Raw genomic sequence first — 22,823 nt, 5'->3', positions numbered from 1 at the left:
GTGACCAAAAGCAAATAGTCCCTGGTATTCAAGATCTAAAAGATGCTGTAGCCTTTTCTGTTCATTTGCAGGCGTGCTTATGGTTTGCAATGGCATAGAGGTGAAGACACTTGGGCAGAAAAAAAGACGTCAGACTAGGGACCTTCTTAAATTGTGATTTCACAGTTTTCAAAGAAACCACAAAAAAGGCAGTTTCCGTGACTGCTACAAAAAATGGCATTTCCCTTAATTTTGCCTGGTATTGCCCCCCCCACCCAAAAAAAAATAAAAGGTTGCCAGAAAACAAAGAAAGCGCAGTAATCCATGTAACCATAGAGCACATGGTTTGAGAGAAGGCTACTAAGAGGCTGAGCTAGTGACATTGACTCAGTGAAGGCGCCAGTTAGGAAGGCAAAGGGGTTTTGCTGCCATCTTTTAAGAAGCCAGATTCAATGAGGCAGTCTGAAAATGAGTAATGGGCCTGTTGGTCAATCAGCGGTGAGAGGCAGGGCCACTGGGGCCCATTGGCCAATCAGCTGAAAGGCTCGCTACCGAAAGACAGTGAAATTGGCTCCACACACTATGAACAGCCAGTGAAAATCCCTTCATCTTGCCGCAATTTGGATAGGTCCCTACCTATGACACAAGACAGACATATAAAGATAGGTTTTGCTCATCTTCAGAAATTTTATTAGATTTTTAAAGAATTCAAGTATGAAAGCAGATTAAATGTTGAAATCCTCAATATTCAGAAAGAGCTCACCAGATGCCAATTGCATGGAATGATCTTGGAGATACATGATAAATTTGAGCTGTAAAGCATAGCACATGCTTCAGAAACCAAAGGATTTCCTTTTTTGTATACTGCATACATTGTTTATCTTTAGGATGAGAGTGTTTTCATAGCCATGATAGTCCAAGAAATGTGTGAGAGGTGAGGAAGACTTGAGAAAGGCCCCAAAGCTCATCTTGTCTCACTCACAATCATACATTTCATCCAATAAAAGATATCACAAAACACCCTGTCTTCAAGACACATTTGTGCTGCTGTTTCAATATCACATTTTTGTTAAAGATAATTATAATTCAGCAGAACCAAAGAACTTAAACAGTTGCACCTAAAACATTTTGTAATTCATTTTTTAATAATTGACAGAAATTAATCAAATGTTTGATACCACATTAATATTGTCATAATGGATTCTTCTTCATCAAGTCGATCATCTCCTTATACATGAGCTTAGGAGCATCAAGACCCCAGAGAAAATCCAGATGGTTCCAGCTAGGAATAAACTTGTCATAAACTAGATTCTTGATTTCTGGGCGTAAACGGGCAACTTCTCTAGGAGTGGAAAGCCAGTCATTACCACCACTCCATATCGCAGTTGGTACATTCATATCTGCTACTTCGTAGATGAATGGAATTTTCTTTCAAAAAGATTGCATAAAAAGAAAACAAATTTGAAAGGGAGAACAATATATATGTTGAAAGGCTAAAAGTATATTTTAAGTACAGAACATCCTTTCAATTTCCTATATGTATTGTATTTCCTGATTGTATATACTCATTCAAATAAAATGTGTGTGTGTCACAGTTCTTCCTTATATACAACATATTAATTGTTTTATAGAGAGGGTTTACAATGAATCCTATGACGTGAATCAAACATTAATTATACATTTGGTTCAGTGCATTACTGTATTTTAATGAAAAATTAACTATCTCACCTATTCACTCAACAGGTAAAAAGCAGACAAGAAATACTCAAGCACTATCCCTGCTATTTGTTTCAATTGTATCTAGAGTTTTCCCTTTAATCTCTTTACCACATCCATCTTCCCTGAGCACCTACCCTTTCTCTCTCTCTCTGGTTAGCTGCAAATAGTTTGAAAAGAAGAATGAGCTATTAACGATAACTATATTTAAAATATGTGGAGGTCTGCTTTATCTCAGTATTGCAATATTTTTACATCAGCTTGGTCTATAGTGCTCGGTTTCTTAATTTCCAGGAAAGGTGTCCACTGTCATTCTTTCAGTTAAAATGGTCAAGGAAAGAAGGATTCAAAATGATTCCTTAAGCACCTCAATGGGACTTAAGCAGAGTTGACGTGTCTAAGCACCACAGAACAATTTAAACCAGCTCTGTAGCAGCTGCTACAAAACTGACTAGATACCTCCATTAGACTCCCCTGTAGACATTAGGGCTTCTGTACATGCTCAGAAAAGATTCAGGTGGAGTATTAGGGTGCCTTAAGGAACTTAACTTTCTCCTAAGCCCTGCTACAAATCTAATTGCTGCTGAGAGGCACCTGAGCTCTGCTTAAGCCTTCAGACAGGTCCCCGGATGTTTCACCATTAAATTCAGTTCAAAGATTGGGGTGATGTTCATCTTTTACCCATTGACTTAGGGATTGGAGTACTCATGTAGGAAGTGGGAAACATGGATTCCAAGCTCTCCTTGTCTCAAAAGATTTTTAGTCTACATCTTCCACTTCCAAGGAAAACACCCTACCCACCAGGCTAGGAGAGTATACTCCTCACTGCTGCTGAATGTTATCCAGCGAGAAGCCAAGAGTAGAAGATTGATGTGGCCAGAAAAAGAACAAGTAAGAGGGAGCCTAGTAGCTGTAGACTCCAAGCTGAAGAGAAGTCCTTATTTCATTCCAGCCACCACAGTTGATTCTCTTTCATTAACCAATGAATGTCTAACATAAAAGTCAGAAATAGTGCTGGTGACAAGTAAAAGGGAGCCTGCCCCTTGATCTTGTGTTGCTGGGGGTTGGCAGATGTGGCTTTCAGTTGCTGCTGCCAGGACTACATTTGTTTTGTGACTATCTAATGTTAAATGCATTGAGAGCTGTGGGATCAATTCTCTCTTAAAAACTCATATGAGTTTAAAGAGAGAAATGTTTTAGAGGTAGAATTAATTCACCACCATTAGAAGTAGCTCACCTGCTTATAGTGCACCAAGTTATACAGTATTCCCCCATCATAAGCTTTCAGTACCCCACTTCGAATACCCTGCAGAAAACATTAAAAAAATAAAATGCATGATGTTGTGTTGAACAAATCGAATCCTGGAGAGCAAAGCTAGCTCATTAATAAACTCTAGAACATTAACATATTTTCTCCCTGATTTAGAGGCAAATCATACTTCCTGCTTTAAATGAATGAGGGACAAAATAAAGAAAGACATCAGAGGAAAAGAATATTATCATATGCACTTTGAAATAAAATGGATGTGGTAGTAGATTTGTGGTCTCTAACTGGATAGGCTGGATCCAAGGCAGGGCGTATAAACAAAAGGATTATATCCTACTTATTCTACACCACATCGTTACAGCAATATGATACAGAGACAAAAGTTCTGTTGTTTTCACACAATTGCACAAGGTCTTCTGTTGCAAAGAGCCATTATCCCTGCTATTTGAGAAATAGGAAAAGTAGAAATAGGAAACCAGTGTTGTATCACTGGGCTGGGGACAGTTGCAGAGCAATATGCAGCAAGAGAAACGCATGAGCAGTGATTAGAGCAGCATGGGATGAGGCAGTGGCTGCATCTCAGGTCTGAACTGCAGCACCTGAGGGCAGGCTCAGCGCTCAGCCATGTGACCTGGAAGGGCGGAGCCCTAGTGTACTAAAACCATCATTTTTGAGCCAGAGAACTTAGTCTGGTCCTGACTTCTCTTGTAGACAGAACTCTTGCTAGCCTGGGTGGCAACAGAGAGAAGCCCAGACAGCACTGATACATGGGAAAGCTGCAAGAGGTAACACCTACAGCATAGGACTGGTAGCAATCCTAGTAAGCCCTGAAGGGGAATTAACAGGGTGCCATAGTTACACAGAGTAACACCAGAGGATGGCATATGGCAAAAACGTGTGGATAGGAGGCCATGGGTTGCCAGAGTGGCACCTGTTTAGAGGCTGGGGATAGAAACCCTTACAAAGTCAGGGAATGGCAGAGCTAAGCACAACTAGATGGCCAAGGACTGACATACTGAGAGAGACATAGAGAGGGAAGCCTTGCTCTGAGTCATTGATGCCACGGTGGTGTTGGGCTACACTAAAAACTGCCTTGCCCTGAGTCAAGGACACCCTTGGAGCTGGGCTGAACTAAAGGTGGCCTCACTTGGGCCAGGCACACCATTGCAATGGGGAGGGGCAGTGAGCAGCCTTGCCTGCACTGGTGGGCTGGGAAGGACTGTGAACATCCTTGCTTGGGCTGGGGGGGGTAAGGAGGGACAGACCAGATTTGCCTGTGCCAGGAGGGGTAGGAAGAACTGTGAGCAGTATTGCCTACGCTACGGGGCTGGAAGGGACCGTAAGTCAACTTGCCTGCTCTGGGGGGCTGGAGGAACTGAGGCAAGGCCAAGTGGCATAAAGACACAGAGAGGGCTGAGGCCTCTAGAGGAAGACTGAAACAGTGGACAGAATAACATCCATGAAGCATAGGTGTGGTTGTAGCGGAGGATGGAGGCCACAAATTTACCACTTAAGCTGGTTAGGGCCAGGAAGATCAGAGTCCCAATGCTGCAAGAATGTGGATAGCAGGGTCAGAAACTGAATTAGGCCAAGGTGACCCTGAGAAAAGAAACAAGTATAGCGAGAGAGCACCCCAATCTCCCCAGCCTCTGAGGGCAGCCTCCATTCATTTTCTTTAAAATCAAGTTATGGTAGGCAAGGCAGGAGTTTGAGACCTTGTGAGGGGCTGCAGCGTGAGCAGGACAGGACTAGGGTGGCCACCCTAGGGGGGTGTCCTGTTACACTTTGCCACAAGCAAACTATGAAATATGGTCTAGTAAAATTATTATAAATTGGGTGAACATGTGGTTGAATAACCACCTTCAAAGAATAGATAGCAATGGTTCATTGTCAAAGTGGCAGGATGGATCAAATGGAGTTCCATAGGAGTCTCTCTTGGGCCTGCAAAGCAATATACAGCATTCCATACTTTCATTAATGGATTAGATAAATGGATAGAGATCACACTTATAAAATGTGTGGACAAGGTGTGGACCTAGCTGGGGCAGAGTTAGAATTCAAGCTCTTCTTGATAAATCAATAAGATGATTCAATAAAACAAATACAACCCTCTGCATGTGGAAGTAAAATAAAAAAAATAAAGACATAATAGGGAATAACTGGGTAGGCAGGTGTACTATTGGAAAAGACCTGCAGTTTACAGTGGCTGGCAAATTAAATGTGAAACAACAATGTAATCCTGCAAAAACAGGCAAATGTCATTATGTGGTGTACTAAGAACTGTGTTGCACGTAGTTACTGCACACTATTTAACTGCAGGACTATGTTCTATTTGCAGAACCATGGTTTAGTATAGGCTCCAGTGGAAGGGAGTAGGGAGGGATAGGAGGTAACTAATCAGTGCAAGATTATGCTAGTGTTTAGGTCCTGTCCTATGGTTTGCTTGTTCTAGCTAAAAACTCTAATGGAAGAGAGTTCTCAAGTTCCCTCTGTGCCTTTAGAGAAGTCTACAGGAGAACATCCAAGATGATAAGTGTTTATGGAACATCCTGTATGCTGCAGTGAAGAAGAAAATGGAATAGTTTATCTTGGAAGAGAGAAGATTGAAGGGGACAAGTTAACAGACTTTCAGTATGTTTAATGATATTATAAAACAGACAGTAATCAAATGTTCTCCACTCCTCTTAAGGTTTAGGCAGAATGTAATTGGAATAATTACACATTAGAAGAAGCTTTTTCATTATGAAGAGTAGAGAAGCACAGGCTGGTTGTAGTATTGCTAGAAATTGTAGGTTTAAAGAACAGGTTATATATCTGTCAGGGCTGATCTATGTATACTTGAACTTGACCCAAAGTAAGGGTATGATCTTTTGAGGTCTTTTTAAGTCATTTGTCATTTCTACATTACACTAGATCCTGAGAATGGGTTGCAGTTGGATACCAACTTGCAAGATGATTAGCAAAAAATGGTAACCATAATGTCCTTTGATATTGTTGGATGCTTCAGATACATACCATTACTAAGGTATCTGCTTTGCAAAAGATGCTAAATAAACTGTGTTAAAGGATGTGGAAATGTAGCTTGGGAAATGCTATCAGGATTACTATAAACTGCTCTAAACATTAACATTTGCTCTAATCTGCTCTAAACATTAACATTTATTCCTGACTAATGCTCAGAGCTGACCAAAATTAGTTTTTAATGCTGTGTACAAATGTTACATTATAAATGCAAGGCAACTTGTGTCAGAAGAATTACCTGTTTCCAATGGATCATATTTTGCACTGACGTTCCAGCTGGGGCATGTGCAGTATATACATCCACTCGACTCTGAAAAAAAATATTTACATTTCAAATTAAGTAATATATGAGGAAGTGATTCCATCTACTTACTTTATAGACAATTTTATGCAGACAATTTCATAAATATTACATATAATAAGATACTCAGGGATCCTTTGTAGATTTATACTTACCAAATTTAAATTGTCTGGATTAAACCCAGCCAGTACAAACATGACATTGCTGCACAACTTGACAAACCTGGGCTGGCTGCAAAGTGAAACAGAAATCACTTGACCAAAAAAAGTGCTCGGTAAGAATTCTTTCTTGCCAAAAAGCTCCTGTACAAGTAAACAAAATAATATAATTAGATATAAAAAATGATTTTTTTCTTTCTATCTACCACTACAAAACTTCTTACTAAAATGTATTTCAATTTTGTGCTGAATGCATATTTAGATATATTAACTGAAGGGGATTGAACCTCTTGGGAAAAATGTTCTCCATGTTGATGTTCCTAACTATTAAGAACTAAAATTTTCAGTTCATTCTTTCTGCTTTCATCCACTATATAGACTAAATAATTTTTCTTCTTTTTGGCTTTGACACTCTTCAGATATGATTGAAAAATTATCCTTTACCTCACCTATCATTTAGCTAAGTTTTAGGAAACTACACATTGACATACCAGATCATACCAGTGGTCTAGCCTGCTTGGTGTCCTGTCTATGTTGTATTATATGCTGCTTAGGTAAGTACAAAATGCTGCTTAGGTAAGTACAAAATGTCCAATAATGGAGAAGTGTGGAATAAAATTCCAATTAGGGTGTGGAATGGAGGTTTGCTTCTAGCCTAGGCACTCAAGGGGTACGTCTGCACATGCACATAATTTGAAATAGGCCTCCTGTGCAATAAAAATACAGTGCACTAACCCTACTGGGAAGCACATCGCTGGGAGTTCTTGGGAGCCCAGACTGGGCTACTCCCACCCTGCTTCGCCCATCTGAAGCAGCCAGAGGGAGTTCTAAGCTCCTCCTGGGTGCTAGCCCAAGAGCCGGCAGGGAGCACAGGGCCAGAAGACAGCAGACTCCTGATCCCATACACATTGGGAGGGGTCCTGATGTGCACAGGGCAGGAGAGCTGCTGCTACAGAGTTCTCCCACCCCATGTACATAGGAACAAGCTCTGTACCTAGTGGAGTTTCCCCTTGACTTGCTGAGACCTGTTCCCATCTCAGGTAGGTCCCAGCCAACTCTGAGCTGCACCCCTCCTACAGCTGTTTCCCAGCCCCCTGCCCCAATAGGATGATTGGGGCAGGGGGCTCAGAAGAGTCCCTCTTCCCACAGCTCTTTCCCAGCCCCTTATCCCAATCACCCAATCAAGTCATGGGGCTGGGAAAGAGCTGCAGGGGAGGGGACTCTTCCCAACTCCCTGTCCCAAGCTGCCAGTGGGACAGCTAGCAGGGATTCCCTGCCAAGCCAGGGAAGCTAGCTGGGGGTTTACTGGTAGCTATTAGGGCTGTGCGAAATTTCACCAGCGGTTTTGTTTTGACACTGTTTTAAGGTCAAAACAGCAAAATTGAAACAAAACAAAAGCCCTCAAAATAGCCTTGAAACAAAACGAGGCTGGTTGAAACGTTTTGAAAGTCGAAACATTTTGACCGTAGGCTGGGTGTGGGAAGTTCGTCCAGCGGGATGACTTTTCATCCCCAGCTCAAGATTTAGTAGGGGGTGACGTGGCAACCTGGCCAGGCTGCATCCCCGACCCCCCGCACTAGATGGCTCAAGACGAGAAATGAAATTCAAGAAGAAACACTGTTCCATCGAACCATCAAAACTCAAGGCAAAACAGAATGGTGCCATTTTGCACAGCCCTATTAGCTTTCCCCACAAATGGGACAGCTCCTGGCTGCCAGGCTTGGCAGAGATTCCCCCATCCAGATGGGAGCTTGCTGCTAACTGCACCTCTCTTACTACCCCAGTCCTGCCATTGCTGAGCTCCCTGCTCCAGTGGGGAGCCAGGAGCCCTACAGCAACGGGATGGGGTGTGGGAGGGCAGAGATGGATCCACTCCCCACGCTGATCAGCCCCCTGCTCCAACTGTAGAGCTGGGGCCAAGAGCTGCCTGCTGCCAGGGCAGGGGACATTGTTCTAGCCAGGCACTGCACTCAAAGCCCACCTTGGCAGCAGACAGTTCCTGGGGGCAGGGAGCAGTCTACCAGTCCCCACTCTAATTGTAGAGCCAGGACCGGGACCTGCCTGCTGCCAGGGGAGGAAGACATAGTCCCAGCCTGGGCTCTGAGCTTGGTGCCCCTCCCCAGCACCAGGCGGCTCCTGGGGGAGGGAATTGTTCTCCAACCCCATGCTGCCTGAGCTGACCACAACCAAGTTTGCTCCCAGTCAGCTGTCTACACATGGGCTATTGCACAGTCATTGCCATAGTCAATGCAGTTGACTAATGGACTGTGCAGTATCAGCAGATGTAGACAGTAATGATTTACTGCACACTCAGTTAGTCAACTGTACCATAAAGAGTCTTGTGTAGATATGCCCAAAGTTTATTTATGTCCCAAAGTACTAAGGTGCATAGTCTCTCTTTTGTACGCATTCTAGTGTAATGGGATATGTTCTTTATCTGAATCTGAATCTTTGTCTAATTCTTTTTCTGAATCCCACTAAGTTTACCTCATTTTTAGTTCTTTCAGTTTAACTGAATATTCCATTTTTTGTTTTATGAGACAAAATAAACAGAAACCCTTGATTTACTTTTCCTTAACTATTGATTAAGTGATGTACATGTGATGCTTCTTTATGCATATCCTTTCTGAATAGTGCCATAAGATGGAAGTTTGCCCACGCCTCTATAATGTTTGTTTTCCTGTTTTGGCTAAAATATTTTAAAGGGTAAATTGCAGGACATTATGCAAAGGTTAGCGAGTCATCTACTTCCTTTTAACAGTAGTGCAAATAGCACACAAAATCTTCAGGCATTCCAAAAAATAGCTTTGTTACCTAGTTTCAGCAGTTCCAAACTAACTATTTTTAGAGTCTGTATGGTAAGAATTTGTTAGTCAGGGCTTAATTCGTCTGAAGGACTGACATACCTTGATAGTTACATCAGGGAGTAATGCAAGCTTTAACAGGGGAGTTTTAATATATTTGGTTCTGGCTACTGGAGCTAAGGCAAAGAACACTTTGATTCTTCTGGCCAGCTGCGGCATAGTTGAAAAGGCTATAAAAGCTAGAGAAAGAAGAAACAATTCACTATTTCAAAAATATCAGGCACGACATTTAGATTTTATGAGAACTATTTTTAAAATCTTAAGGAAAAGAGAATATGCAGAATTACTGGTCAGCTGGAGGAATTGTAGTCAACTGGGGGAAAAAATAAAAAAAACAGAATACAAGGCATTCACAATTTAAACATTGCCTAGCTGCATTAGCAGTTTCCCACTGGAGTGCCCAGTTTTGTGACAGGTGGAAGTGCCAAGACTGAGATGATACTTCCAATCTGAAGCTTTCTTGAAAGGGAACTTATCTGGAACAAAGTTTAGGGCTTGTGGTTTACGTACTGAATGATGGTCTTGGACATTTTTTTGTTAGTTTGAAAGTAGCACTCTATCTATTCATTGGTCACAGGTATTAAACTGAGACTTTCCCATTTAGATGTTCTTTCTTATTTCCAAAATTTCTTATTTGGGCACTAACAATAAATTGTTGCTTCTTCTAATACCATTGCAGAATCCATGCAACATTACAGGGATGAGTATGTCATCCTGCATCAACAGATTCATTCACTCAGTTTCTAGGGAACTCTCCCTGATAAGGGAAATACGAGGGTTTTCTAGAACTGTGGACACTAGGATGCAACTCTAATCACTAAAGTAGATGGCAATAATTTGTATGACCTACATGTTACTTGGCCAAGATGAACCTAGCATGTTCAAATATAATTTGCCTACCCTAACCTAGAGTTTTAAAGTATAAGTGAGTTTGCTCAGCTTACAGTTTAAAGATACCATCTTTTTCTAGTGTTATTGGGCCCAAAAACAGAGTCTAAATGCCATAGTGTCTTTAAGTGCATATGGGCTGGCTTTCAAATGGCACAGTCACTAGGACATGACACTTCTGTGAATATTTCTCCTATGGTCATACATAATATTTCCTGAAAAAAGGTGTCTGGAGGTCAGAGGAACAATCTAACTTAGCATCGATACTTTCTTTTCCCTTCAACTTGCCTATAGTGGTGCCTTGGGAATGGCCAACATAATACAGTTTCTCTTGTCCAGTTTTCTGCACAATGAAATTTATCACTGCTGGAAGGTCATACTTAGCCATTTCATCATAGCTACAAAAGAAAAAGTAGACATTTATATTAGATGTCTAATAAAGTAAGAAGTCTATATTTAAACAGCAAAAGTCCTCAAATTACAAAACAAACAACCTGTGTCATATCACTCCAAGGCTTTATTTTTTTCCCCTCAAATGGACAGAAAACGTGGCTTTTAGCCCCATTCACATTGGGCTGCAAATTGAGATAAGACATCTTGTTCAAGCTATACTTTAGCTACCTCAGTCGATAAGAATGATAACCCAAATTAAAGAAAAAAATAAAAATCCCTTGTTTTAGATAAATGCCTTTCGTATCTCAGTAAGCTGAATCTAGGTATAATCAATCATAGCCTTTATGACAATGCTAATGTTCATGGATAGGTGCTGGATATTTTAGCATGGCTATATTTAAACCTTTATGTCCATTGATAGGTGCACTTCAATCTGTTAATAACTCATTTCAGCTCAAGATAAAACTTTTGAAATCTACAAAGCAACAGGTATGATGCCTGTATAAATAAGGAAGGTCTCTGTAAATTGCTGGGGCCGAATTTACTGCAGTGAGGATCTGATTTTCTGAGTTGCTTAGCACATTAATGTCAGTGAAGCATGGAGATATTCTGATGAAAACCTAGTTAAACAATTGTGCACCCAAAATTAATGGAGATCTTTTAGTATTTTTGATCTAATTCATACTTTATTTCTTTATAACGTTACAAAACTTATGTTTAAAAATGGTGCTGTGAAAACACTAGACAAGTTCACCATTTTTCCAAATGTTACAATTCACCTGAAAGCCCAGAATGCCTCGTGGTCCACGGAAAGGGTTTTATGTTGTCTAGACCAGGTATTCCCTCTGCTATTTCCCATCCAAACATCATAGCCAGCATCTGCTAGAAGGAAGCCTAGGCTATTGTCAGGCATATTAGTAATCCAGTTGCTGGCATCTGTAAGCAAACCATGCTGCAGAAACACAACAGGCTTTGGACCTGAAAGAGAGATACATTGACTATTCCACCAAACCAGTGATCTAAATAACTGACAGTCAACATTTCTGCTGAAAGTTGTGCACTTTAGAGCAGCAGTTTCCAACACTTTTCATAACGCAGCCCTCCTTAATAATTCCAAAGTAATGTGCATGGATGAGGAAAATGAAGTAATCCAGCCAGAACCAGAAGCAGCATGTGGCAGCCATTTCTGAATTGTAGAATGTGAAGTTGGAAGGGATTTCAAGGGCTATCTGGTCTAAATCCCCAGTAGCAATGCAGGAATGCTACTCTCAATCCCTCCTGACCAATGCTTACCAGCTTCTTCCTGAAAACCTCCAGTGAAGAAGGTTCCACAACTTTCCTGGGAAGACTGTTTGACTACCGCATTGTTCAAAGAGTAAGGAAGTTTTTCTTAAAATCTACATTACTGAAATTAGAAGCCATAGGATCATCCCTATCCAAACTGTTGCAGACAGGTATTTGTTAGGCCTGTGTGAATAGGGAAGTATTCAATTTGTATTTGGTTGATTCAGAGGACAGTGATTCAATTCAGAGATTCAGATCACTGTCCTGAATCAATTCGGCCAAATCAGCTTTGGAAGATTCAGCGCTGATTCGGAGAGATTCAGTGATTCTGATTGGCCAGGGAGAGGCAGGCATAGCCAGGCGACTGCAGGTTTTCCTGTGGCTCCTCCAGCTGGGCCTATATCTCCCCAGTCTGCCCTGCCCAGCCCCATCCCCTACCTGGTACACCCTAGTCCCAACACTTTAAAAAAAAAAAAGCCCTGCACTCACTGGTTCTGGCAGTGTCAGTCAGGGGCCTCTGGGCAATCATGGTAGAGTCCCCCTATGCAGCACAGGGCAGTGGGGGCAGCAGGGATCACCCCCCTGCCTGTCACCTGCATGGCAACTGCCCCATGGCACAGGTGCAGTGTGGCTCGGTTTGGCACCATGCACTGTCTGGGAGTTGGGGCTACGGGGGCTGAGGGCTGCCAGGCTCTGGCTGACACATGGAGCAGCCCCAGCTCCCAGGCAAATCAAACAGAGAGCTGGGGAATTGAACAGGGAGCTGGGGAACTGAACTGGGGGATGGGGAATTGAACGCAGGGCTGTGGAATTTAATGGAACTGGGGAATCAAGCCGTGGGCTGGGGATTTGAACTGGTTCAATTCTCCAGCTCCCTGTTCAATTCCCCTGCCCCCAGTTATATTCCCCAGCCCCTGGTTCATCAGGTAGCTGGGGCAGCTCCACACATCAGCCAGATCCCAGCAGATCCTCAGCCCCAGCAGCCCCAGCTCCCAGGCAGTACACAGCTCCCTGCCAAGCCAAGCTGTACCCGCACCGTGGGGCAGTTGCAGCATGGGTGCCAGGCAGTGGGGGTGACCCCTGCTTTCTCCCACTGCCCCAGGCTGCACAGGGGTGCTCTGCTATGAGCCCTCAGAGGTGCCAATCATCACTAGCAGAGCTGGTGAGTGCAGGCTTTTTTTTTTAAGTGCCAGAACTAGGCTGGGGGTGGGCAGGGGATGGGGCCAGGCAGCACAGCCATGGGGGCTTCTCCAATGGCTCCCCTGGTTGGGCCTGCCTATGCCCCAGCGGGGGGAGCCACAGGGGCTCTGCCTTGATGCCACTTGCCCAGCCGGCACGGGGGTACAATGCAGGCACAGCTCACTCTGGGTGATAGTAAGACATAGCCCCCACTCCCAGCGCTGATGCAGGTGCATCAGCACTGGGAGCGGGGGCTCTGCCCTGTCACCGCTTGCCAGCCAGCATGGGAGACATGGGATGTGGGCACAGCAACGCTGGGAGTGGGGGATATGCCCTGCTGACACTTGCCCCTTCCACCAGCACTTGCATCCCACCCCCCCACCCAAGCTGAGCAAGCAGCAGCAGGACAAAGCCCCCACTCCCAGCACTGCTGTGCCAACATCTCACACCCACCCCCACCCTCCTTCCTGAGTAACGTACCCCCCACCCCAGTGGCCAGCTCCAGCCCCAATCCCTCCCTTCCCCATACCACTTCCCTCCCCACTCCCCCAACTCCAACAGATTTACCAGTTGGAGGCAGCTGTCAGCTGTCTGTTTAATCTATGGCTGAATCTCCAAATCGGCCAAATCTTTTTCCAAAGCTTTTCCAAATAAATTTGGATGCTTTGAATAGATTTGGAGCTTTTACTTGGTCTCCCGATTCAATTCGGATTTGGAGATTGGTCCCCAAATCAGGCCAACTCTCCTCCAAATCAAATCAATTACCAAAGCTTTGCACAGCCTTAGTGATTGTCTAAAGTATTCCTGAAATTAAACAAACAATTGTGTTGCAAAGCTGTAAAATACTAGAAATACCATAACCTGTGGCAGATATAATGCCCTTGTCCCCCTGCTTTTAGTGTCTCACCACTGTAGTGTTATTAGTTTGCTATCTCGTCTCCCACTAATCACCTTTTCTGCACTCTAAACGTGCTTAGTTCTCTCAAGCTCTGCTTATGCAGCTTGCCCTCCAACTACTTTGGCATTTTTATCTTGGAATCTCTCTAACTTATCTGCATCCTTTTAAAAATGCAGAACCCAGAACTATGCACAATATTCTAGGTGAAATCAAACCAGCACTATCATCTTCCATGCCTTATGCCTAATACTCCGGCTGATGTAGCACAAAATTGCATTTGCTTTCTTTACAGGTGCATCACATAGGTGATTCCTGTTGATCTTTCTCAGCAGTGCTGCCACCCAGCCAGGTACCTCCAATTCCATATTTGTGCTTTTTGATAATTCTCTCCATGTGTAGAAACTTGCATTCCTCTGGGTTGAGCCTCATCCTGTTGTCTAAGCCCACTTTGCCAATCTCTCAAGATCCCTCTTAATTCTATTCATGTCCTCCGGGGTACTTGTATCATCTGCAGGTTTGCTCATTCAAATGGTTAATAAACACATTAAGTACAATGAGACTCAAGACAGACATCTCTTGCCATTCCAATACTGGTATATTTATATTTATCCTTTGCTTGTTGTTACCGAGTCAATATCCACCTTTTAATAATTGTATCAAGCCCATGTTTCTCCAATTTGCTTACAAAAAGGAGATTATCAAAAGCCTTTTTTAAGTCTAAACACACTATGTCCATTTTATTCCGTTCATCCTCCCACCTAGTGATTTTGTCAAAGAAGGAGATGAAGTTTCTTTGGCATGTTTTGAACAAAGGCTCATAATCAGCCTTTCCTCCCCCAGACACTTACACAGTGATTTCTTTATAATTTACTATAGTAACTTCCCAGGTATTGAAATAAGTCTATAATTCCCCAGGTTCTCATTTTTGCTTTTTTGAAATGGGAGGCATTGTAAATATTACTGCCAAGAGCTCATAGATCCTCTCTACCAATTCCTTCAGTTCCCCAGGATGAAGTTTGTAAGACCCAACTGCTGTAAGAAACTAACTAGAAGTTTTCTGATGCTCTTTTTTCTCACAACCCTCAGCCTTTTCTTTCCTTATCAACATAATTTTTTCATCTGTCTGGTTGCACCTTAAAAAAACAACAACATGAAGACAAAACAGATGTCAGGCACCTCTGCCATTTATGCATCATCTGTTAATAGCTCACCCAACCCTATTTAGCAGTGGACCTACACATCTTTTCTTTTTGTTTTCTGGTCCTTCTTTTCTGACCAGTGTCTTTGTAGAATGCCTTCTTCTTGTCCTTTGCTTCCCTTCCCAGAAATATCTCAATTCAATGCCACCACACTGGCCGTGCAAGAATAACAGCAGGAGATCATTGTGTCAGAATAGCTTCTTTTTGTGCTTTCATTTTTGTGCTCTTTAGAAAATACAGCCCTCCTCGATCCCTTTAGTCTTTAGTCCATCCTCCCATCAAGCCTTACCTACTATTTCCCTGAGTCAGTTGAAATCCACACTTTTGAAATCCAGTGCCTTAGTTCTGTTAACCTTATCCTTCCCTGTTTTTGAATTATAAATTTTATCCTATCATGATCGCTTCCTTCCTTCCTAGTTTCCCTTCCCCTTCACATCATCAACCAGTTCTTCTCCAGTAGTCGAAACAACATTCAAGACAGAAGATCCTCTAGTCACATCCTCACGTATCTGGAATAGCGTTGTCCTTCACATAGAAATTTGCCTGACATTTGGCATTTTGCTGTATTATTCACCAAGCAGATATTTGGAAAGTTACAGTCCTACATTAGTACCAACTCACAATTTTTTGATAGTTTTCTCATTTGCTTATAGAATGCCCCCTCCACTTCTTTCTGACTCAAAAGTCTGTAGCTTGGTGTAGTATGATGTTGTCTCAAGGCAGCCCCGTGCAAAATTTGAACCAAAGTAGCTTTGTTGGTATGGCCCCTGAACTATAAGTAGTATTGTCTTGTTCAAATGACACTGCACCCAGACTAATTTATTCAGCAGTAAGAATAGTACAGTGAGTCTCTTGAATTCTGTACAATTGTTAAGTACCTATCAGTAGACCCAATTTGATCTGATTTGCACACTTTTTATTGAGCAGGTGGACAGGAGTTGGAACCTTCCCTGACAACTCAGGAAAAGCAGCTGCTAAATCCCATCTCGAGAGCTGTTTGACATTTTACTGCACAGGATTGGGCCATATTCATTCCTGAAGGAAAGTAATGCTGGTAGTGAAGAGCTCTAACTCCTCGTTATGAGGATATGTACCAAGCTGATAGTAACACACTTTCCAGCTTCTGAACTCAATTACCCATCCTGCTGCCTTCTTTAGAAGACCACCTTCGCTCCTTTCCTTTTCATTTTGTGTTTCTTCCTAGATCTAGCTATAGAATAGGAAGCTGTGAAAATACTTAAAACTTAGCATGGCACTACTTTAAATATACTACTTTAAATGAAGTACATGGTGCTTGCTACACAATATTATAAAAATCTAAATGCCAACATGTTTATTTAAAATTAAGGTCAGTAATTTGATTTATTTCTCTACTATATTACTAATTAATTAATTGTTAATAAATACTGGTTACTTGAAACTAGGCATGAAACAATGAACTAATGAAGAGAAAGTTTTGTACAAAATGACATGGACCATCATATTATTTAAAATAACAAAAATTAGCCCCCAATCATCAAAAAAGTCAAAACAAGTTTCATAGACACATTCATCCTTTGAAATAGCAATAGGGTAATTTAAAAACAAATCCGAGTCTTCAAAACAAAATGAATAGTAACCAAGTGTTATAATAAAATCCTGAGTAATATTTACACTTAATTTAGCAAAATTATAATGGAATGCTTATGTAAGTGTTAGAGGATCAAATCCCCTGTGGGCTTCCTATATTTTCCCCTGGATTCCTTATGACCAAATAATTAGCAAATCCTTAATAAAATAATTTCTAGCTCAACAGATATCTCTGATGCATTCTTTCTACTGTGCCACCATTCACAATGCTAAAAAGCAAAAGGGTTTTGGGGAGTGATCTATTTTATTGGTCCAATTCCATAGTTGAGATAAAGTTAGATAAGCTTCTGAATGCATAACATTTTTCTTCATTGGTTACCTGTAGTTAGACAAAAAATACAAGATACTCATCTAAGATTTGGCTCCCTAACAGCAACAAGGACACAACAAATGAAATCTTTTTAATATTATGGTAAATAATTGCTTCCTAGGACCTCCCTCAGCTTGACACTGTTTTCCATCATCTACATCCCATACTAATTTAATATTCTTTATCAATTAATATATATAATATTTCATTATATCAAAACACATGCTCAATAAACAGATCTACTAGAGTTTCCCTAATTCTAATGATTCTAATATTATAAAAGCCTAAATCTGTCTGGCTGTCTGTCCATCTGTCCATAACACCTTATTTGTGCTCTGATTGGCTGAGAAACAACCAATCAGAGTGTGACCAAGCGTTTGAACAGGAGCTGGCAGCGCTGTGGGGCATCGCCATGATGGTGGGGACACAGGGAACAGAGGGGAGGGGCAAGGCCAGCACATCCCCCCCCGCTGCTTCCTGGAGGTGGAGGCAACGGAGCAGATGGAACAGAGGGGGCAAGGTCAGCAGCACTGACTTCACCCCCCAGCCCTGCTCCCTGCAGGTGGCAATGATGAAGCAGAAGCGAGGGCAAAGCCACCAGAGCTGGCTTCGTTCCCCCCCCACTTAATCCTTGCAGGTGATGGCGGTGGTGGCACACGGGGAAGCAGGGTTGAGACACCATGGGGGGGCAAGGCCACGGCTCTGGCCTCACCCTGTCCCTCCCCACTTCCATTGTCACTGCCTGCAGGGCCCAACGCAGGATGATGCAGCAGCTGTGGAGGGAGGAGCAAGCCCAACACGGGTTCAGGGAATAGCGGACATGCTGCAAAAGTGATGGTAGTGGTGGAGGGAGGGGAGGAGTGGACCCCAGCCTCACATGAGGTGTGAGGAGGACCAACCCCAAGCTGGGGGAGAAGCTGACCCACTACAGCGGGAGGAGCAACAGGCCCAGGCCAACCTGGGAGCAGCATGGGAATGGCAGGAGTGGGCTCCTGGCTGATGGGGTGGGGAGAAGGGAGGGTGGAGGAGGAGTGGTCCCAGGCCCAAGTGGGGAAGGAAGCTCACTCCTCCCTTCCCCCTGCTGTTGCTGCATCAGACCAGGCCTGCTGCTCCCCTCCAACTGCTGCAATAGGCTAGCTTCTTCCCCAGCTTGGGCTCAGGCCTCCTCCCCACCCCAGGCCTGGGCCCATTCCTCCCCCATGTCAGCTCTGATCCCACTCCTCCCATTATCCCACTGCTGCCAGGTCAACCTGGGCCTGCTACTCCCCCTGCCGTGGCAGCCCAGCTTTTCCCCACCCTCGGGTCTGGTCCTCCCCCACATCAGGCCAAGGCCCACTCCTCCCCCCCCCCACCACTGTGGCAGAGAGGGAGGGAGCAGGCCCAGACCCCAAGCAGAAGGAGTTAAAGGGTGAGCAGGCCCAGACGGTGGGGCATGGGGCTCTATCCCTGCATGCTCCACCCCCATCATTCCTGACAAGCAATTGGCTAGTATTTTCAGATTAGTGACACTATACAATATTAATTAGAATGAATGTCAATTGGAATACTACATCAAAATCTATAGAAGGCCTGAATACAATCAGTCTCATCTACTTTCCCAACACTGGTCCAGATCAACCTGGAGACTTTCCTTTCCCTCCTCCCCACAGTACTGAGAGGAGAGACAGGCTTCCTAAAATGTAACACCTATTCATGGCCTTAGTCAGCTGTGGAAAGAAAACCTAACACCATGAATCCCCATCAACTGGGCGCCACCTCCATGAAACCAGTCATGGATTTCCTAGGTCCTTTATAAGGCTCCTTCCCATATTTATGTAATCTAAGTGTAAATGATTTTTAGAAATAATTTAGGGATATACATCTCTTGTTTAATAAAGACACATGATTTACCTATATCATTAGCATTGTTTCTCCCACGTGGAATTCTTTGAATAGTAAGGATATAGCCATCTTTTGTCTCAACATTATACTCCTCAGCTGGGTATCCTCTGTAGGTGATCATTTCAATCTGGCAGAAGAAAAATGAAAGGATTTGCTCTCTAACTGTCAAACCTTTCAGTTTTGAAGGCTTTTCTAGGCTACTTGGACACATACATTTTAAACTGTAAAGAATACCTAATAAGGTCATATTTTCAAGGTTTAACGAGCAGTTATATTCACACAAGTTATATCCATTTAATCAACTAATTATGTAACAACTAGCAAGAACATGTAATTGTTTTCCAAAGATTTTCCCTTCTCTTTAAAACCATACTTACAATATCCATGTCTACTTCAGGATTAATATTATGTTTCTCTTTAAACGGTTCTTGCACTGATTGGGTTCCATGGATCAAAAACATCACTGCTACTGCCAGCCACATCTTCGGTCTCCCTGAAACAATGTGTGTAACATGGCAAAGTATAGTTCAAAGACAAATCTGGTCTTATCAATTTGGACTTAATATAAGTTACTACCATTAATGTTATTACTAAGAGATAATATTTTACATTCAGTATAGCACTGCAAAATGAGTTCCCTTCTTCTACTTTATTATCATACCAGTTTATAGTTGCTAGGACATAAACAAGCAGCCATATTATTCGTATGATTCGAGATTCAGTTGCTGCAGAGACAAAACATAAAGAACAATGTTTGCAATAAATGGCGCTACTGTTTTTTTTATAACATCTATATAATATCATTTTATAGCATCTGGAAAAAACAGAAATTCATTCAGGTTGATCTCATTCAGCTACCCAGGTTTTGATTGGCTTCATTCCTTACAGCAGTAACAATTATATATATTTGTATGTATTCCAGCAGCAAGGAAAGGCATATATTTTATGCAACTAAAGTATTGGTGGAATACATTTCCTTTGTACCTTTCAAATGATAATATGTTCTCTCTTCCCTCAATGCACAGAGGATTCTGGTGGGTTTTTTTTCCATTAAGTAACAGAATTATACCCTTACTCACTTTTCCTTCTTGCAACAATACTAATAAGACAGCACTAATGGCAAAGAGGAGAAGGTCTGGACCTTCGCCTATTAAAGAAGAAACTTTTTAATTTAATATATTCAGTGCACCAACATTTCTATTATGCATCTGCACAAGGCTTTACAGCAGTTAGAAATGAACAGATGAGAATTTGATTCAGAGTCATTCAAGATACAGCATAAGAATCTGTTTACAAGAATTGCTGCCAGAATAAATATCTCACCAAATTTTTATAGTCCCCCTGATTGGGGGAATGTAAAAGGCATTTAAAAAAATTATACATAGTTCCTAAGAAATTAGATATAAATACAGATATTAATCATATCCTAAGTCACCTGATTAAAAAAGGCAAACATGCCAAAATTGATTTTAATTAAGATAATAAATATCAAGCACACTGTCATGCCACTTTTTTGTGAACAGTTGAATTCTGCATCTACTTTTCCCATCAGATAGAAGAATGTACTGCTTACCAGCCTAATGGAGATCAATATACTTACCAGCCAATACAGAGCTTTAGAGGGATTCAGCCACAGGAATGACAGCATCCAAGATGGACACAATACTAACGCAGTGTCAGATATTGTACTTGAACCTTGCTAGGCATGCAGTTTCATTTCCAGGATGTTAAACATACTGGTCATCAGCAGAGCAGGTCAAGTTTTAAAAAGCCTTGTTACAGCCAGGATTATCAATGGCAGCAATTTTTACTACATCTGATTTTATCCAGCAACAAATATTGTACTTAATTGCATACCAAACACACCTTTCTCATAAAAAATTAGCCTTCCAGAACTGGGTTACACATCGTAAGGAGGAAAACTGATTTTTCTGCCAAGAATAGCAGCAGTGGCATTTCTACTGAGGCAGAGAGTCAATTGACTTCATGGCTCATTAGAATCTACTTGAACCTTGCTAATAGCTTTTAACTCAGCAGGTGTTATCTAATTTCCCTCCTTCTCAATTGTTTTGATGTTCCATTAATCAAGCTGTCCTTTCTTTAGCAGTTTTGCTGCAGACTTTGAAATATAGCTACTCCTGGTCTTTCTTCTCCTACTTCAGAGCCTTGCAGACAATTTTAGCTCTTTTGAAAATTCTGTATCTGCCCACGGAGGCCAGCCTTCAGTGGCAACTACAGTTTCAGCTTTTGCAAAGTAATCAAGAGCTGCTGGCAGTTCATCTGTGAAAAGTTAAAACTGTAGCTTTTGCTTGAACAGGAAAGGGAAAGTAAGTAATCTGAAGATTAAGCTCTGTTCTACCTGTCATAACACTAAAGAACTATTTCTTCTCTTCTACCTATCCAAAAACAAAGTGCTTGCATTATTTGGAAGAGTGTGATGTACATGAAAATACATGAAATTTTCTGCCTTGTGTTTATACGTGTTTAAATGAGATTTTCCTTAATAAATCATTTAATTTTTAATGGACCCTGAATTGAGAAAGTGATTACAAGTAGCTTATTTGTCAATCACCAAAAAGCCATCCTTTTTCTTGGAAGCTTTATTTGTTACTGTAGTGATAAAAAATCCACTGGACACAAAATTGGGATCAAGGGGTGACAAATAGAAGAAAGGAATTAATTCTGGAGAAAGAATTGGAATCCTTAATACAGTGGAAAAAAGCTGCAACAGGCTACTCTAGAAAACATCTAAATGCAACCTTTTCTTTCTACGGTTTAGTGACCAGGAAACAGGAGACTCAGGTCCCAGACCACAATTCCCACTTCCAACAAAATACACCAGGACTTCAGCCTGGCAAAGTTGACAATACCTTCCCACCAAATCTGCTGAAGCTGGGACACTGGGCAACTGGGAGCAAAAGAATCATGAGGCAAGAAGTTATGTTATTCTGTGTTCCAACAAGGAAGAGGGGGAGAGAGTTTTGGTTCTCCCCCTAGCCCCTAGCCCCCAATACTGTGGCCCCAATACTGTTTTTACATTTTGCATTGAATAATCATTGGATAAAAGCATAAACAACACTGCAACCAGGGATAAAGAGAACCTGAGTTATTATAGACAGGTAAACCTGACCTCAGTATGCTGTTTTAAGCATTCCTCATGAAACAATGTAGAGGAAACAAGCCGTATAGTTTCTGTATGTGTATTATCAGAAAATCTACAAGGACAATTCCTTATACATGTTTTCTAAATTTTTCAAAACATTCAAAACCTCTTTAGGTAGCCTGTTTCAGGCTTTCTTGCCTTTAAAGGTAGAAAGATTTTACCGATAACTAATGAAATTTTCCTAGCTACAAATTAAGCTGATTTTACCCAGGCAGCAATGAGAGCAACTCACTGCCATACTTTTTATAACTATCTGTTACATTATGTAAAACATATACCTCCCTCAGTCTTTTGGAAAGAAACCCAGCTACTTCTTTCTTTCCTCATAAATCAGGCTTTCCATACCTCTTAGCATTCTTGTTTCTCTCCCAGTTTGACTCTCTGCATCTCAGCGTGAAACTTGAACTATTTATACCAAACCCTGAAAACTACACAGAAGCCGAACGGAGAGTTTTCAAATTTATACAGGTGGTTAAGCCAACGGCATAAGGAAATTGGGAAAACCACGAGTGAGCAGACAGTAACTATGACTCAGTGGTAAAATCCTTCAGGGACAGATAGCAAGATAACAAACAGGGAACGTTAACATGATGAAATACACTGAAGAAATCTTAAGCCTTTCCTCTATTGCAATGAGGCTCTCAAACCAGTCTTGAGTGTCACGGTAGACTCAATACTGTGGTTACTTGTTCA

General features: G+C 42.0%; 1 protein-coding gene across 2 annotated transcripts; it reads right to left on the bottom strand.

Moving 5' to 3' along the window:
• Positions 1 to 642: 642 nt before the first annotated feature.
• LOC102560328 (lysosomal acid lipase/cholesteryl ester hydrolase) lies at positions 643 to 22,581 on the bottom strand. 2 transcript variants are annotated; one of them, XM_019484280.2, is made up of 11 exons: positions 22,476 to 22,562; positions 19,629 to 19,692; positions 19,345 to 19,460; positions 18,977 to 19,094; positions 11,367 to 11,565; positions 10,483 to 10,592; positions 9,349 to 9,485; positions 6,440 to 6,586; positions 6,222 to 6,293; positions 2,933 to 3,001; positions 643 to 1,407 (listed from the first exon to the last, which is right to left on the bottom strand). In XM_019484280.2, exons 3-11 carry the CDS (start codon positions 19,447 to 19,449, stop codon positions 1,171 to 1,173), a joined length of 1,194 nt encoding a protein of 397 aa, XP_019339825.1. In that variant the 5' UTR covers positions 19,450 to 19,460; positions 19,629 to 19,692; positions 22,476 to 22,562; the 3' UTR covers positions 643 to 1,170. The 2 variants fall into 2 exon arrangements, with proteins under 2 accessions (XP_019339825.1, XP_006269131.2); XM_006269069.3 differs by lacking the exon at positions 19,629 to 19,692 and having other exon boundaries at positions 22,476 to 22,581.
• Positions 22,582 to 22,823: the final 242 nt, after the last annotated feature.

The sequence above is a fragment of the Alligator mississippiensis genome, chromosome 6 (assembly GCF_030867095.1).
Source record: "Alligator mississippiensis isolate rAllMis1 chromosome 6, rAllMis1, whole genome shotgun sequence".
NCBI lineage: Eukaryota > Metazoa > Chordata > Crocodylia > Alligatoridae > Alligator > Alligator mississippiensis.
This window is presented reverse-complemented; position numbering and strand designations above follow the sequence as displayed.